Source organism: Eretmochelys imbricata, chromosome 8, assembly GCF_965152235.1.
Source record: "Eretmochelys imbricata isolate rEreImb1 chromosome 8, rEreImb1.hap1, whole genome shotgun sequence".
In the NCBI taxonomy this organism is placed as follows: domain Eukaryota; kingdom Metazoa; phylum Chordata; order Testudines; family Cheloniidae; genus Eretmochelys; species Eretmochelys imbricata.
The window spans coordinates 46234531-46253847 of NC_135579.1; the positions used below are offsets into that span (position 1 = coordinate 46234531).

Consider the following 19317-nt stretch of genomic DNA (forward strand, 5'->3'; position numbering starts at 1 on the left):
GGACTACATGCTGCATTCTTAATACTTGATCTTTATTACTCATACTCTGAGCAACTTTAGTCAGATATTCCATGTGACTTGAGCGCTATTTTTTTTACAAACCAGTACTGTAAGTCACTTGGACTTGATTCTCTCAGGCAGATGGATGGAGTACTTTAGAAAGTTAGCAGGAGATAAATCTAGGAGATCTAAAACACTTTTAAACCTTTTCTTTTACTCTTCTACAAGAGCTTTATATTTTTGACCTATATGTGGATCCCAGATTTAAAAACACCTAGATTCCTTCCTGATAGAAACTGACCATCACAATAGATTTATTGACTATTTACAGCAGAGTTCACATTCACTTTTCTTGTTACATACATGAGAATTACTGCATTTATGTGCACAGGTTTTCTTTATGCAGACAGCTGGTACACTTCATTAACTAGTTCACTTATTAAATTTCCTTAGTACCAAACTTTTGGCTATGGCTTTCAATAGTACGCAGAATAGGAACTCTGAGTTAGCAGACAAAGACAACAAGACCCAAAGACAGGAAGTCAATCTAGAAGAATTCAAACTGGGAATGAGGGGAACCAACCACTGGAACAAATTACAAAAGGAGTTGGCTAATATATCATAATCTGAATTCTTTAAACAGAGGCTGGACCACTTTCTAAATGATATGTTCTGATTCACCCACAAGTTACTGGACTCATTAGTGTTATTCCCTACTATTACGTAAGCAAACAACGTCCTCAACTGCAGGAAGGAAAACCATAGTGAGCGCTTCTGGTGTGAACATATATAGTCTTGTATGAAGCAGTACATTTCTGAGAACACAGGCTTCTACTGGAATACTGTTATAAAGAAATCTTTGTTCACATGAATGTTGACTGAAAGACCATAAAAGGCTGTGTACATGGTCAAACTGAACTATGATAGATTGCATTTCACTCCCAATGTAATTTAGTATTTACAGATCTCTTTCCCTCCTGCAACTATCAGGTCCACTCAAGTTATAACAGCTTTACAATGAAGGTTCAGTAAGATGAATCCCCAAATACCTGTGAAAGTCCTGGTTGAAAACCTTGCTGTTGAGCCAAGGAAGGTGGAGCCAGACGTGCATGCTGAGTGCTGAATAAGTGGCTTGTGTCCATGTAGAAAGCTGGGATCTGAGCTGCAGGACCTCAGGAAAATATGAAAATTAGTGTCTGAATGTAAAGCATTTTCCTTCTGGGCAGATTTCCAAGTAGTGCTGGAACTGCAGCCAGAGAGGACATTTTCTATTTCATATTTACAAGTTAGATTAACTATTTGCCTGACCGTTAGCATTGGGGGTGGAGATCTGCTGTGAGAAGAGATTTTCAGTGAGCTAGCGAACATGAGAGTTTTGTGAGGGAGTTCTCCAGGTGAAGGAGCAGCAACTACATGACCCTTGGGGTAAGTCTATTTTGTGTTTGCTTGCTTGAAGTTTACAGTGTGGTCTGTTTGGGGACTGTGTGCTGACCCTAGCAGCCTGCTAGGAAGGCTGAGAGCTTCCTAAGGAAGCTCTAGCCTGCCATCCTTGGATCCCTCATCCCTTCAGAATCTCTTGACAAGGGGGCAGAGCAAACTCATGGAAAACAGGGGTTTAAAAAGCCAGCTCATAAGTGACCGGAGGAGCTAGTGAACAAGAGAAGTAAAGGGGACTTTTACAAGGGAGTTGAGAGAAAGAACATGAAGTCCAGATGCATCTTATAAACATCCTCTAAACTTGGGCCAATAAAGCCTGCTCCCCCACAACCCCCCCAAAAACAAAACAAAAAAACCCCATACAAGAGTACAAAGAATGTAGGCAGAAGTCCAGCTGCAGAGTGGGCTATCCAGGATATTGCCCTGAATGCAGCAGGTACGATTACCTGCCTTCTAGGCAGGTGGCATTAGCATACATTTGGTGTAAGGAGCTCCTGGCTCTCAGAGATCAAGTACAGGCTCTTGAGACCAGAGTGGCTGAACTGAAGTAGCTAAGGGAGACAGATGTACATAGATGAGACTTTCTGGCTCCCTCCTGTCTGACAGCCTCTGGGCTGTTGAGAAGGATTAAAGTCTCAAAAGAGGAAAATTATCCCACAGTTGGGACTCTCCTTCCAGATGATGTCATGGTATTCTCTCACACGGAGGACACCTGTTAAGAAGAAAAAGGTAATAGAAATGAGGGCTTGGATTATTAGAAATATCGATAGTTGGGCTTTTGATGGGAGAACTGTGTGGTGAATTGCTTGCTGGATGTGAAGGCTGCGGATCTCTAGAGACATCTAGACAGATGTATGGGCAGTGCTGGGGAGGAGATGGTAGTCATGGTACATGTATCAGAGTAACAGCCATGTTAGTCTGTATTCGCAAAAATAAAAGGAGTACTTGTGGCACCTTAGAGACTAACCAATTTATTTGAGCATAAGCTTTTGTGAGCTACAGCTCACAACATCGGATGCATACTGTGGAAACTGCAGAAGACATTATAAACACAGAGACCATGAAACAATACTTCCTCCCACCCCACTCTCCTGCTGGTAATAGCTTATCCAAAGTGACCACTCTCCTTACAATGTGTATGAAAATCAAGGTGGGCCATTTCCAGCATAAATCCAAGTTTAACCAGAACGTTGGGGGGGGGGGGGGGGGAGAGGAAGGAGGGTAGGAAAAAACAAGGGGAAATAGGCTACCTTGCATAATGACTTAGCCACTCCCAGTCTCTATTCAAGCCTAAGTTAATTGTATCCAATTTGCAAATGAATTCCAATTCAGCAGTTTCTCGCTGGAGTCTGGATTTGAAGTTTTTTTGTTGTAAGATAGTGACCTTCATGTCTGTAATTGCATGACCAGAGAGATTGAAGTGTTCTCCGACTGGTTTATGAATGTTATAATTCTTGACATCTGATTTGTGTCCATTTATTCTTTTATGTAGAGACTGTCCAGTTTGACCAATGTACATGGCAGAGGGGCATTGCTGGCACATGATGGCATATATCACATTGGTGGATGTGCAGGTAAACGAGCCTCTGATAGCGTGGCTGATGTTATTAGGCCCTGTGATGGTGTCCCCTGAACAGATATGTGGGCACAGTTGGCAACGGGCTTTGTTGCAAGGATAGGTTCCTGGGTTAGTGGTTCTGTTGTGTGGTATGTGGTTGTTGGTGAGTATTTGCTTCAGGTTGGGGGGCTGTCTGTAGGCAAGGACTGGCCTGTCTCCCAAGATTTGTGAGAGTGTTGGGTCATCCTTCAGGATCAGTTGTAGACCAGGCTGAGGTTGATGGTGGGATGGAAATTGTTGAAATCATGGTGGAATTCCTCAAGGGCTTCTTTTCCATGGGTCCAGATGAAGATGTCATCAATATAGCGCAAGCAGAGTAGGGGCGTTAGGGGACGAGAGCTGAGGAAGCGTTGTTCTAAGTCAGCCATAAAAATGTTGGCATGCTGTGGGGCCGTGCGGGTACCCATAGCAGTGCCGCTGATCTGAAGGTATACATTGTCCCCAAATGTAAAACAGTTACGGGTAAGGACAAAGTCACAAAGTTCAGCCACCAGGTTAGCCATGACATTATCGGGGATAGTGTTCTTGACGGCTTGTAGTCCATCTTTGTGTGGAATGTTGGTGTAGAGGGCTTCTACATCCATAGTGGTCAAGATGGTGTTATCAGGAAGATCACCGATGGATTGTAGTTTCCTCAGGAAGTCAGTGGTGTCTCGAAGGTAGCTGGGAGTGCTGGTAGCATAGGGCCTGAGGAGGGAGTCTACATAGCCAGACAATCCTGCTCTCAGGGTCCCAATGCCACTGATCACCGATGGACTGTAGTTTCCTCAGGAAGTCAGTGGCACTGGCACCCTGAGATGGACTACAAGCCGTCAAGAACACCATCCCACCATCAACCTCAGCCTCGTCCAGTACACACTAGAGATCCACTTCCTGGACACTACAGTGCTAATAACAATGGTCACATAAACACCACCCTATACCGGAAACCTACTGACCGCTATTCCTACCTACATGGCTCCAGCTTTCACCCTGACCACACCACACGATCCATCATCTACAGCCAAGCTCTGCGATACAACCGCATCTGCTCCATCCCCTCAGACAGAGACAAACACCTACAAGATCTCTATCAAGCATTCTTACAACTACAATACCCACCTGCGGAAGCGAAGAAAGAGATTGATAGAGCCAGAAGAGTTCCCAGAAGTCACCTACTACAGGACAGGCCTAACAAAGAAAATAACAGAACGCCACTAGCCGTCACCTTCAGCCCCCAACTAAAACCCCTTGAACGCATTATTAAGGATCTACAACCTATCCTGAAGGATGACCCAACACTCTCACAAATCTTGGGAGACAGGCCAGTCCTTGCCTACAGACAGCCCCCCAACCTGAAGCAAATACTCACCAGCAACCACATACCACACAACAGAATCACTAACCCAGGAACCTATCCTTGCAACAAAGCCCGTTGCCAACTCTGCCCACATATCTATTCAGGGGACACCATCACAGGGCCTAATAACATCAGCCACGCTATCAGAGGCTCGTTCACCTGCACATCCACCAATGTGACATATGCCATCATGTGCCAGCAATGCCCCTCTGCCATGTACATTGGTCAAACTGGACAGTCTCTACGTAAAAGAATAAATGGACACAAATCAGATGTCAAGAATTATAACATTCATAAACCAGTCGGAGAACACTTCAATCTCTCTGGTCATGCAATTACAGACATGAAGGTCACTATCTTACAACAAAAAAAACTTCAAATCCAGACTCCAGCGAGAAACTGCTGTATTGGAATTCATTTGCAAATTGGATACTATTAATTTAGGCTTAAATAGAGACTGGGAGTGGCTAAGTCATTATGCAAGGTAGCCTATTTCCCCTTGTTTTTTCCTACCCACCCCCCCAGACGTTCTGGTTAAACTTGGATTTATGCTGGAAATGGCCCACCTTGATCATCATACACATTGTAAGGAGAGTGGTCACTTTGGATAAGCTATTACCAGCAGGAGAGTGAGTTTGTGTGTGTGTGGTTTTTGGAAAAAAGGGGGAAGGGGGGTCAGAAAACCTGGATTTGTGCTGGAAATGGCCCACCTTGATTACCATACACATTGTAAGGAGAGTGATCACTTTAGATAAGCTATTACCAGCAGGAGAGTGGGGTGGGAGGAGGTATTGTTTCATGGTCTCTGTGTATATAATGTCTTCTGCAGTTTCCACAGTATGCATCTGATGAAGTGAGCTGTAGCTCACAAAAGCTTATGCTCAAATAAATTGGTTAGTCTCTAAGGTGCCACAAATACTCCTTTTCTTTTTATGGTACATGTAGATACCAATGAAATAGGGAAAGGTAGGAGAGAAGTCCTAGAGGCCACATATACGCCATGGTTGCATTCTCTGAAATTCTACTTCCATGCCTAGGCCAGTTAGGCAGAACTATAGTGTCTCAATGCGTGGATGAGACGATAGCGTTGGAAGGAGGGATTCAGGCTTATTAGGAACTGGGAAACTTTTGGGGAAAGGAAGAGTCTACAGATGAAGGATGGGCTCCACCTAAACCAGAACAGAATCAGACTGCTGGTATGTGAAATTTAAGATTGTAGAGGATTTTCTAAACTAAGGGCTGGGTGAAAGCTGACCGGTACAAAGGAGCACATCATTCAGACAGACACATCCCCTAGAGGAGGATTTATTAAAGGAGATTTTCTATATCCTAGTAAAGAGGAGAGGACAGATGTCAATAAAGTACAGGTAGGAGCTGAAGAGAAACAAACAGCCATACGAAAAAGAGATCCATTCAATTACTCACCTTGAAGGCAAACACCTAAATATTAACACATTTTATAAGTGCTCATACACAAATGCTAGAAGTCTAAATATTAAGATGGATGAACTTGACTACCTGATATTAAGTGAGGATACTGACATAACACGCACCGTAGAAACTTGCAGAATTATGATAATCAATGGGACATGGTAATATCGGGGACAAAATATATACAAATGACAGAGTAGGTTGTGTTGGTGGGGGAGTGGCACTGTGTGAAAGAAAGCAGAGTCAACTAGAGTAAAAAAAAGTTGGTGAATCAAACTGCACCATAGAACCTCTACAGATAGAAATTTCATGCTTGAATAATAAGAATATAGCAGTAGGAATATACTGCCAACCCCTTGACCAGCATGGTGACAGTGACTGAGAAATGCTGAGGGAGATTAGAAAGTTATAAAAACAGTAAACTGAGTAATAATGGCGGATTTCAACTATCCCCATATTGACTGGGAGCACATCACCTCAGGATGGGATGCAGAGATCAAATTTCTAGACACCATTAATGACTATTTCTTGGAGCAGCTAATCCTGGAACCCACAAAGAGGGTCAATTTTTAATTTGGTCCTGAGTAGCACGCAGGATCTGGTTCGAGAGGTGAATATAGCTGAACTGCTCAGAAAGAACAACTGTAATGTAATTAAATCTAACATCCTTATGGGGGAAAAAATACCAAAAAAATCAACCACAGTAGCATTTAACTTCCAAAAGGGGAACTACACAAAAATGAAGAGGCTAGTTACACAGACATTAAAAGGAACAGTGACAAGAGTGAAATGCCTGCAAGCTAACATTTTTTAAAAACACAATAGAGGCTCAAACTAAATGTATACCCCAAATAAAAGTAAGAGAAACAAAAAATGACACCATGGTTTAAAAACAGAGTAAAAGAGGTAGTTAGAGACAAAAAGATACCCTTTAAGAATTGGAAATCAAATCCTACTATGGAAAACAGGAAAAACAAACTCTGGCAAGTCAAGTGTAAAAGTATAATAGGGCAGGCCAAAAAAGAATTTGAAGAGCAACTAGCAAAAGTCTTGAAGACTATTAGTAAAAATTTTTGTTTAAGTTCACAAGAAGCAGGAAGCCTGACATTCAGCGTGGCAGGCCACTGAACAATCCAGGTGCTAAAAGAGCACTCAAGGAAGACAAGCATGAGGGAGATTCCGACACCCAAGCCATTCTTTTTAGGTGACAACCTGAGGAACCGTCCCTGATTGAAGTGTCAGTAGAGATGGTTTTGGAACAAACTGGTAAATCAAACAGTAATAAAAGTCACCAGGACCAGATGGTATTCACCCAAGATTTCTGAAGGAACTCAAATATGAAATTGCAGAACCACTAACTGCAGGATGCAACCTATTGCTTAAATCAGCCTTTGTACCAGATGACTGGAGGATGGCTAACGTGACACTGATTTTTTAAAAGAGCTCTAGAGACAATCCTGGCAATTACAGGCTGGTAAGCCTAACTTTAGTACCAGGCAAATTGGTTGTAGCTATAGTAAACAGACACAGCTGAACAAAATCTGTTCGGGAAGAGTCAACATGGCTTTTGTAAAGGGAAATCATGCCTCATCAATCTACCAGAATTCTTTGAGGGGGGTCAAATAAACGTGGACAGGGGTGATTCAGAGAGTGTACTTGGACTATCAGAAAGCCTTTAACAAAGTCCCTCACCAAAGGCTCTTAAGCAAAGTACCCAGTTACGGGATGAGAGGGAAGGTCATGCCACAGATCAGACACTGGTTAAAAGATAGGAAAAAAAGGGTCAGTTTTCACAGTGGAAACAGTTAAATAGCAGGGTCCCCCAAGAATCTGAACTCTGACCTGTGCTATTCAACATATTCATAAATGACCTGGAAAAAGGGTTAAACAGCGAGGTGGCAAAGTTTGCAGACAATACAAAATTATTCAAGATAGCTAAGTACAAAGCTGACTATGCAGAGTTACAAAGGGATCTCAAAACAGGGTGACTCGGAAAGAAAACGGCAGAGGAAATTCAATGTTGATAAATGCCAAGTAAAGCACTCCAGAAAACAATCCCAATTATACATACAAAATGATGGGATCTAAATTATCTGTTAGCATTCAAGAAATTTCTTTGAGTCATCGTTGATAGTTCTCAGAAAACATCTGCTCAATATGCAGACAAAAAAGCTGACAGAACGTTAGGAACCATCAGGTAAGGGATATATAAGACGACAGAAAATATAATGCCACTATATAAATTCATTGTATTCCGCATCTTGAATACTGCATGCAGTTCTGGTCACCCATCTCAGAAAAGATATATTAGAACCAGAAAAAGTACAGAGAAGGGCAACAAAAAGGATTAGGGGTATGGAACAGCTTCCACAGGCTATGTTTACACTACTCAGTAAGTCGACCTACGCTATGCAACTCCAGCTATGTGAATAACGTAGCTGAAGACGATGTACCTTAGGTCAACTTACCGCAGGGGGTCAATGGGAGAAAATCTCCCATTGACTTACCTTACTCTTCTCTTTGAGGGTAGAATACACGGGTCGACTGGAGAGCGAACTGCAGTTGATTTGGCAGGTCTTTACTAGACCCGCTAAATCAACTGCCGGTGGATTGACCTCAGAGTGTTGATCCACGCTGTAGTGAAGATCTGCCCATAGAAGGGGAGGGATTGTTCATCTTAAAAAAGAGACAACTGGAGGGGGCGGGGGAGGGCGGAAGGGGAGGAATATGATAGAGGTCTAAAATCATGAACGGTGTGGAGAAAGTGAATAAGTAAGTGTTATTCACCCCTACCCATCGCACAAGAACCCAGTGAAACAACAGGCAGCAGGTCTAAAACGAACAAAAGGAAGTACTTTTTCCCTATAACACACAGTCAACCTGTGGAATTCATTGCCAGGAGATGTTGTGAAGGCCAAAATTGCAACTGGTTTCAAAAAAGAATTAGAGAAGTTCTTGAAAGATAGGTCCATCAATGGCTATTACCCAAGATGGTCAGGGATGCAACCCCATGCTCTGGGTGTGTCATACAACCCCTGCCTTCCAGAAGTTGGACGACAGGGGATCTCTTGATAAATTGTCCTGTTCTGCTCATTCTTCTGAAGCATCTGGCTCCGGCCACTATTGGAAGACAGGATACTGGGCTAGATGGACCACTGGTCTGAACCACTATGGCCATTCTTATGTACAAGTGGAAGGTGGGTCCAGCTGCCCTTTGAGCTTTTGCATAGTTATAAATTGTGCATATGCATCCTGAATCCCATGAAATTTAGTGGTATGGTAAATTCTGTGCAGACCTCTAAATGCCCTACTTCAGTTAACTAAGCATTGTGTGAAGAACACGTTAATGTATGCAATTTAAAGGAAAAAACCCATGTAGTTTCTTTATAGTTAGAGAAAGGTATCACTGAAGAGAGACACACTGCTGTAATAGTTTATAAAATTAGATTAAAACTAGAGATGACTACATTTAAACAAACAGATTTAAAATTAAAAAAATGCAAAGCAGGTTACAGAAGAAGGGATTAATACAAACATACAATACAGAGAGGATACAAACTTGTTCTATTTAGTGGAAATTTCTTTTGAGTATGTTGGTCAATGTAACACCATTCCATACACTAGTGTATAAGTAGGTATGTAACCTACCCTCTAGTCATTCCGTTTTTGCTGCAGGTAGTAAAAATGGAATAGAGTATGTAATAACTTAGAAGTATATCACTAACTTCAGAAATAATTTCATCTGAGTTGTACTATGATTTTTTTTTTTTTTTTTTTTTTTTTTTTTTTTTAAAGTCCTACCAACTTGTTTAACTCCAAAGAAAACAAAGACCTGGCTAGCACCTCTCCCTTCCAACCTCACAAACATTATTACCTGCTGCAGACTGAGACACATAGACCTGTGGACTCTGCTGCTGCTGGGCAATGAGGGATGGCATGCAGCTTAGCTGGGAGAAGTGACTGGCAGAAGCAAGGCTGTTTGTCTGCAACTGTTGTGGTTTCACTTTACAGATATTAGGAGGATCTGAGGCGGTTGTAGACTTTGTACTCAGTGAAGAGGTAGTGTATGTTCCAGCTCCTGGATTGGGAAAAAAACACGTATCATTCAAAAACTTATCTTTGAGTAGGTCTGACAAAATGTTGGAAGCACTGACTACCACAGGCAAGGGTGAATAATAAAGAAGTACTTATATAGACGGCTGTGTGGCTGAGGTGCCAGAACCTTAATATTTCTTAACACATGGCTGCGCTTTCTGTTCCAGTTATCCAGAGAATGTCAGTTCACCATAGTAAGAAACTTTCTTTAGTCACCTCAGCTGGGATTAGAGCACACATTCCCTTTAATGGCCACATGAGAGAAGATTTAATTGGATATCGAATTTCATTGTTTACTACTTTTGTAAGCTATAGTAGGAGACAAACACTTTCTCACTAATGTTTGTGCATAGCAGTAGTGAAACCTGTGTTATTTGAAAGTCTTGTGGGATACTTTCATATTACGTATGTTTGTATAGCACCTACCACAAAAAGAGTCCTCAGTCAGCACTACTGAAAAACAAAATCTGGAGATTTTCAGACAACTGTGGGAACTGGGTAGCTGCCACAGCTACTGGTTTCCCCAAGGCCAGCAGCATGAAGACTACAAGGTGGGAGAGAACAGCTATATTATACACAAATATCTGTGTAGCCAAGAGAGGAGCTTCCTGAAGAGGAGCTTCCTAAACTGAATCTTCCAGATCCACCCTACTGGAAAAGAGACCAAAAAACCCCTCTCCCCAGCTAGCTATGCAGTAAAAGCCTAGGGGAAATATCAGACCTTCCAAAAAGAGGGTTTTGGTAGACCATGGCTTGTACTGAACAGAACAGAACCTAATACGTAATCTCAAAGAAAGCAACGAGGTTGGCATGATCAAAGGGTAACAAGTAAACTGGATAAAGGGGATGATGCAACACAATATGCAATGTAAAGCCCTATACCTGATAATGAAGTTGTAGGTGTAACTGATGCCACAGGAATAGGAGGCATTGATGCACTTGAGAAAGAGCTGTAAGTGCCGCTGCTTGGTGCACTGCTGCTGCTACTGCTTCCACTGTTACCTCCAGTTATGGGAGATGCTGTTGAGGTTATTGGCGAACTCTTCTCCCCCACATTTGGAGAATTCTCCCACGCTTTACGTGCAGACTCCATCTATTTAGGAAAAAAAGGAAGGTGGCTTTTTTATTTTTGTTTTTTTAAAAGAGAAACAGGTTAGCTATTTAAAAGATTTTAGCTCTTCAGTTAGTCCTTCTGTTAACAATTCATTTTAGTTAAAAAGGAAATACAGGCTACCTGCGAGCCTCCTTGCTTAACATTTGATCACTATAATTGCACAATGCTATGTGTTCATGCAAAAAACCCACAGCCCTAAGTGGGAGCTCCCAAACAGCTCCAACTGACTAAGTAATCAACCATTTTAAATTTTCAGTATCCAAGATTAAATTTGCTCACACTGATTTGTCTCCCCACGAGGGGAGTGGGAGTAAGGGAAATATATTGTTTCATACATGCTTAAAATACCATAAAATAGGTTCTAAAATAAAAACATTCACTTTAAAATTAAATGGTTTTGATAAGTCATTGGTGCAAAAAGGTAAGAAATTGGACATAGCTGATGCATGTTTCAATGAAAAGTGTCACAACAGCAAGTTTCTACCTTTAGTATGATCCGAAACCATTTAAGGGAGTACAGACAGATCATTTTTGTCAAAAAGGTATATTTGAACACAATGTCCATTTTATTTTATAATTTTAATACAGGACTACACACCATATAACTAGTATGCTTGTTTCGCTGCATATTTTAAGACCTTAAAGAAAATAATTTGGAGATGAAACTGTGCCACATAAGTGTCTCATGCCCACTACTCATGTTAGAGGAAAAAATAAATACAAAAAATGGTCAAATCCTACTTTCTGTAATCATGGATGTATGTAACCTTGCATAGCAACAAACAGTCAGGGTCAAACAGTCTTCTGAAGCATTTAAAAAACGTATTCCTAAGCTGTTCCACAAACTGATCTAAACAACCTAGTGGTTGACTGGAGCAAAAAATGACGATTTTAGCACTGTTATTATTTAACAGCAAATCTTGGAATTCCATGCAATAATTCTAGGGAGAATATTGAGGGACTATGCTAAACTGACAAAGGGAAGGAAATTTTACTATAAATTTTCAAACTAGACATGCCACAAACTTAAATCTTAATTATGGTCCATGAAGTTCTACAATGACAATGGCCCACATATTTAAAGTTGAGGGTTAGCCATTGAAGACTATGGGTTCCATGCTGCAATTCTTCATTTATCAGATTACAAACTGTTGAGGGCAGGAACTATTTTCATTTGGTCTCTTGTTCAGAGTCAAACTCATTCAGTGCTGAAAATGCACAAGTCTGATCAGACTGGCCTAGTCACTTGAATTGAGATGTAGCACTTTTTACTGAAGTAGTCTCTGACGGCCACACCTCCAATTAAAATGGAGCATGGCTGCAACTACTTCATTTTACAGAAATTAGGTCCGCATGCCCCTAATTTAAGTTATGTTATTTGTCTACAATCATAGAAAATGATGGAAAAACCAATACAACTTGTATTTAATTTCCATTGTTGAAGTGTAAAAAGACATCAAACAGGAGGAGCTATTTCAAGATTTTTTTCCCCTCCACACAAGTGCTTTTGAACACTTCATAGAAAATATGTGACTTGACTACTTCCCTTTTTGGGACAGACTCCTCCCACAAACACATGCATTGAGGCCGAGCCTCTTCTAATAAATATATCAGATGCAGGCCTGGTTTGTCCACACACCCTTCCACCCTCACACCAGATGAATATTTCCCAAAGCTGTAAGGAAACTATATTCTTAATTGTAAATTAAACTCCTTGAAGCATTCACATGTAGTGTTTTACATGGAGCAATCTCTGAGCGAGACTAAGACCTAGCATCTGCAAGTATGGCTGAATGACGCTTTGTTCCTTGATACCTCAGAGTTCAGTGCCTGGATCTTGTGGAACCTTTCCTGTAGGGGAGCCACTGTCTCACCCACATGCTATTTTGATCCTGAGATAGACCATCTTCATAGGGAGAACAAGTCTGTCACAAACCTGGTAAGAATAGCTATATCTAAGACCTTGGATTCCTCAGCCAGGTTATATCACTATCATTACCTGTGTAAACACCATAGGGGAAGATGACAGATAGGTAGTTTTTTGAACTAATATTGGCAATTTCTGGAGACCAACAGGAAAAGTGTCTGTGACAAGGGTCTGACCAGAATATGTAAATAAGCTTCTGCCAGGTCCGTTGATGTTGGAAGGTCTCATGGAGTGGTTCCAGTGAGAGCAGAAGCAAAAGTCGCCATCCTGAATTTTGTCTTTTATCAAACGTATTCACTGTCTGTGACCAAACTGGCCCAGACTCCACCCGACCCTTTAACTATGAAGAGCATGTAGCAGAGTCCTGAACACCTTCCTTTTTTAGGCTTTGTTTCCCTAGCTGTAGGATTAGGGCTCCTTCAGAATTAAGTTTCTCATCACCTCTCAAGATCAGAGAAAGGATGAAGGGATGTGAAAGAGCCTATAATTCCAGGGAGTATCCCTGCTGCATCTTTCTCACATACCAGATGTTTCAAACATGTTTGGGAGAAAGAAGTTCTCTCAATTCTAAGACCTTGGGGAAGCAGCAAGAGCATCCAGAATGATTTTACTTTCTTTCTGTGTTTTTTGAGCCTCTGTGGTTTTTTTCATCTGGGGGAGAGGGAGTGTATTGGATAGTGACTCCGACTGGGCCTTAGCCCGCTCAAGTGCTCCAGGGTCCCAGCATTCAGAAGTCAATAAATGATTGCAGAGGAAGCAAAAAGACAACTTCCCTAAGAAAAAAGGTTTTCTGTGAGCAAGGACAGAAAAACAAAGGCAGATTCCTTGCCAAATGACTTGGTTACCCACTTAGAACCTTTAGATGTGACCCTGGAATTTAGAAGCACAGTAGGCAGAGAAGTTTAAGAGGATTGTGGACTTTCCCTGCCAAAGAGACCTTGATCAGCAAAGGCCTGGCTAAGTCCTAACATGGCTGACCTGTCTTTGCAAAGGTGTCTCCCGAAAAGACTTGGTTGATGTGAGCGAAGCAGAGATCCAAACAAGCCTTCCACTCAGAGTATCTTTCCCTGGCAGAGTGAGGCCCAGAAAAAGGAGCAATTGTGGCAGAGTTCCCCACCCCCCATTTCTTGAGAGGAACTCCTTGCAGATGGAATGCTATGACAGGGGATGGAGGAACAAGAGAGAAGACTGGAGCGTTATTCCATTCCAGAAGAAAAGCCTGGAAACTCTTGTTCCTCTAAGGGAGGAGGGTTGGAAGATAATGCTCACTGCTGCCCTCAAAGCAGCTTTTAAAAGCAAGGATTACATTCAGTAGGATGGGAGAATAGCAGCAATGTTCTGTTTGGGTACCAGAGACTCTGGCATAAAGATGGTAGGGGCATAGTCAAGTCCTGGAGTGCCTTGAAAAAGTGTGAACTACCTTTGGTATTTGCAGGAAGAGATGCAAACCCTGAATGTCTGAGTAGAGGCAGAATACGGGGGGGGGTGGGGTGGGGGAATAAAAAAATAAGCCTTCCCAAAAAGTTTGTGGACTCTCAGCACAGATTTTAGACAAAATTTCTCATCATACCTACTGTGGATATAGCTATCATCTATCAAGTGTTTATTAGGACAATCAAATCAGCCTGGTAGAGAAGTGCCCCAACAAAGTTACAGGACAAGAAAATATACACAAAAGGAACTCAACACTCTGCTCAGCAGGCTAATGCTTAAAAGGTGTGAAACTGTCTCAGGATGGGTAATATTCCTACCTGTACCAAGTGTTTAGTGAATGAGCTACTTATTTCCAGGTGTTGTTCTATTAAGTTTAACATTTAAAGGTAACAATTTTAAAAAGTGCTTCCAGACACCAGAAAGTTAGATTGAAATGTAATGTATTATTTCTCAAATTTTAACCAGCTAGCAGAGTTTCCCTTGCTAGATTACTCTTCCTTCTCTATTACCTCCCCAAATTAAACCACTCTTCTGACCTCACTCATTTTTTCCCCTTAAAATAGACTAACATTTTTCCTGGTTGAGACACTTTAAACATACAGAAACAAGAAGAGGGGAGGATAATAAAGGAGAATTAACAGTAACTAGGGTTGAACCACTGGGTTGTGCTGTATGCAGTCTATGAAAACTGGAAAGAAACTTTCATCTATCACAAAACCATTTCAGTGAGAAATTCTCACGGGGAGTTGCATGAAAATTCCTTGAAAGCCAGTTAGCTATGCATCCAACCCTGTTTCGCGTGAGTTCTAGTTTGGACAATATTGTGCCTTCTGAAAATTAGAGGAAGTTGCAATGCTTTTACTAGTTCAGTGTACACAAGCACTATCACATAGCTCATCTATGACACTGGAAAGGACAGACCCTCCTAAAAATGCTGTAGCCAAAGGACAGAGACCAGCTTAATAATGTTAGTGAGTTATAGAACACACAATCCAAACCCTCCCAACATCAGACTACATACATGCCATAGAACAAATGCTCTCACATACTTGCTCCACACTGCACAATAAAGGAGCATGAAATGTCAACCACCACAAGTATAGCAAAGCACTTTTGTACTAGTTTATATGAGACAATAGCTGTTGACATAAAATAACTTACTGCCAACCTACTTTTCATTATTTACTACTCCAATCATCTAACTATACAAGTCACACATCACTAATCAAAAGGAAAAAGAGAGCTAAGAAATTCAAGTACTGCTTGCTGAAGTTAATGCACTACTCAGTTTTTAAAAACCTGTACAACCATCAATCTGTAACCAGCTTGTTTTAAACAGACCTATCCACCAATACGTCAAAATATGACAGGTTTCTGTCATGAGCAGCATGCCACAATATTTACACTCTTACATGTGCCTCCCTAGAATTAACTCTCAGGGTAGTGGGAGTCAAGATTGAGGCCAAGTGTTAATGCAAAATGGGGTTAAAGAGATTTATAATTGAATGCATCCCCTTTGATACACCCTTTTGTTTCAGCCATCTGTTTATATGCAAAAGCAGTTCAGAAGAGGAAACAAAGGAAGGCTCTAAAAAGGTTCGCCAGCAAGTTCTCCATTATCTTTTTCCCTTGCATGCAAGAAAATGACCCTTAGAGGGATGTGGTACATACCTTGAGGGTGAGGTCCACGGTAGCGGGAGAAACTGGAGTTAGGCTGGAGCTCTGTTGTAGAGTCTCCCTCCTAGGGAGGGGAAGGGTGTGGGGCAGGGGCACCTGAAAGGCAGGCAACACACATCACATTCTAACTAAGTCTACTACAAAAGCCCCTTAAGAGCAAAAGCTCAAGCAGTGCTAATAAATTAAATTTTCTTCAAGGCTTGAGCTTTTGGCAGGGATGTTTTGACAAACTAGGATGAAAATTTGGAGGGGAAAGGTCATTTAGTATGTGTTCAGGTAATACCTGTCATCTCTGAGAGTGACTGCAGGCTTATTTGTCCATGCACCAATGCTTTCTGTATAGTCGTGCGATTTAGCCATTTGGGAATTTAGCCCAAAATGTACTTTTAGTTCAATGGGGTACAAAATTCTTCCCAAATCAAGCCTGGCCCTATTAGGATCCAAACTCTGAGATGCAACTTCTACCAAAAAAAAAGAAAAAAGAAAAAAAGAAAAAAAAGAAACTATGTTCTTCAAAAAGTCACAGGACCACAAAATAAGCAAAACTATACCTGGCAACTAATGCTTGCATATGGCTATTTCTAGTTTCCTAGCTCTCTTTCAACAGGACTCTCAAACAAAGGCAAGTTTAGGAGAAAGAATGCAAATTTGACAAAATGCAATCAATTGTTGCACAAGAAAAAGCTAATGATGGATTTACTCAAGGTCCTAAACGCAAGGTCTGAGGAAATGTTGCTATGATCCTTGCTATAGTAATAGTCTCTTACTCCTGTCTATCACCAACTCTTAGTTTAGGCACAGAGCATACAGACCTGCCACTAAGGTGACCGGACAGCAAGTGTGAAAAATTGGGATGGGGGTGGGGGTAATAGGAGCCTATATAAGAAAAAGACCCAAAAATCAGGACTGTCCCTATAAAATCCGGACATCTGGTCACCCTAGCTGCCACAGAATGAGATTAATCTCAAAATACATGTAATGAAACTTTGAAACTAGACAAAGCACAAATCTCTGTTGTTGCTCGGAGACCATATTTCCTGTGTGTGGATCCAACTCTACCAGGCAACAATGCAATACACCAAAATCAGCAGGACCAAGGAATTACAAAACAAAGTATCATACTTTGCCTAGTATTTGAGTCTACCACTAACAAATAGCACAAAAAATGTCACAGCATTTGAACGGAAGAGGTGCGCAGGAGTAGCTACAAACAACATTGCCACAAAAATGCATCAAGGATGTTATCACTAAATCCATTTAATAGGAATACATTTTATTTTAAATTGTAAGCTCTCTTGGGAGAGATGTAGGAGTAGGACCTGTCACAATTCCCCCAAATCCAGTCAACTCTGAGCTAGTTATATTTGCATTGTTCAAACTAGCAGAATCACAAGGTCCAGGTTCCTACTCTGACAGAGACCCACCAAGTTCAAGACACACTTGAAGTCACTATGAGTCATGCACTATTTGGTACTCTCTCTCACCATGTAAGAAAAACTAATACAGACAACAAATCCACAAAGCCAGTATTGCTGGTTTTGTGGGAAGTACTTCAAGCATTATGACTGAATTCTGCTGTCTACTTTAAACACGCCACTAAATTGGTTCCCTCACATTTGATAGCCACAATTAATTTCAGGATCCAGATCAAAATAATTCTTTTAAAACAAGTCTTTTGGGGACTTCCCTTCACTTATCTTACAGACTCCACCTCTAACTACTACTACAGGCCTCTTCTTTCCCTTAGTCTCACAAATGCTGTTGAGGGTAACTTCTCTGTAATTCCTGCTATCTTGACACCATCTCTTTTCAAGTATCCTCTAAAAATATCTTTACTTTACATAGGCTTCCAAATTTTTCGTTGTTTTAAAAACAAGAAACACTACGTAACACATAAAGAACTCAGAGACAGACACTAACCAAACTGAAGTTATTATTATTATTTTTTTTTTTACAGTGGAATTACACAATGAACACCTGGTTAACATAATGGAAACCGTACTAATAGCTAACTGAATGCAACATTGTGTGCTTTTAAAAAGGAAGACAAGAGTATAAATACATTTTCCCTGTTCTAGGTCAAGAGATTCACTACAATAGACTTACATTAGTCACCAAAGTCTCCTCCATTTTTGTACTGCTAGCAGCCACAGTGTTAGGATGAGAAGAAGGTGTAGTGTAGTCTGTCACAGACTCCTGTGAAGAAAAATAAGTCCATTAAAATGAACCCCCTATCTAAACTAGGTTTTCTAGTCTCAGGTGTAGTCTTTTCAGATAGTGGTTTGACTATCTTTTACATAGAAGCAGTTCACCAAGCAGTATGATGACAGAATTTCATCACACATATTAATTTATTTTCTTAGAAGGCATGTCCAGCAATTCTCACTGCTGAGTTACTTTGCACTAGAAGAATTTGTGGAAGATTTCAGCTCTGTCAGAGGCAACATATCCCAGGAAAGCCTTGCCCTTAATCATGTATGCGGTCCAGATGATAACTTTTTGAAGCTAAATACAACTTTTAATGGCTTTTAATATTAGGCACATGGCTATAAAACACAGAAGAAAACAGTATAAAATAAGATCAGATGTTTCTTAGGTAAGCATATGAAAGATAAGGCTCTCCAGGTTAAAAAAAGAATGGAGGGGATGAATATGCACTTCTCTAAAGGGCTGAGACTTATCTTTTCTGAAAAGATGAACAGATGGAGAAATCAAAGTGCACATAAGAAATTTCACTGGTGGCAAGTGGCCAGTGAAAAAACTGATCTGGAAATGGCAAGATCTTATCAAGTTTTAAAAAGGTAATTAAGACGTCAACTCAAAGCAAAAATGAAGAATTTTTACTAGCACATCACAGAATGGAAAACTCCTCGCACTCGATCCTGAAGTCATATTAAAATTCTTGTATGAGCATTCAAAGCCAACTCTTGGGAATATAAAGACAGGTTTTATGCCCTCTTCCAAACAGCATTTCTGTCTCCATGATTCCTTTTCTAAAACTATACTACCATGCTTAGTGCGACTAGACAGAGTTGTAGAATTAGTCCTTGCAAAAGGAAGGATGTTGGGTCTTGTTTGGAACCAAAAGGAAGACCAAATTGCCATTTCTAGGTCTGCTAATTACTATGTGAGATTAACTTTTTAAAAACATCTCGAGTTCAGAAATATTGGGAAAAGGTATAAAGATGATCCTTGGCCCAATACTAGGGGAGAGAGTCAACAGCTATTGGTCCTGGATTCCTTCT

The 19317-nt window shown here is 40.9% G+C and overlaps 1 protein-coding gene across 15 annotated transcripts in view; it reads right to left on the reverse strand.

Moving 5' to 3' along the window:
• The window catches only part of PRRC2C (proline rich coiled-coil 2C), a 116770-nt gene that overhangs the window by 31267 nt on the left and 66186 nt on the right, over positions 1-19317 (reverse strand). For 6 of the 15 annotated variants that reach the window (XM_077824866.1, XM_077824875.1, XM_077824869.1 and 3 more), the window contains 5 exons: positions 18179-18268; positions 16067-16168; positions 10803-11013; positions 9700-9903; positions 1050-1171 (listed from right to left, as the gene is read on the reverse strand). In XM_077824866.1, the coding sequence (XP_077680992.1) occupies positions 1050-1171; positions 9700-9903; positions 10803-11013; positions 16067-16168; positions 18179-18268 (729 nt within the window). The remainder of the gene's footprint in view (positions 1-1049; positions 1172-9699; positions 9904-10802; positions 11014-16066; positions 16169-18178; positions 18269-19317) is intronic. The other 9 variants (XM_077824881.1, XM_077824880.1, XM_077824876.1 and 6 more) reach the window with 4 other exon arrangements.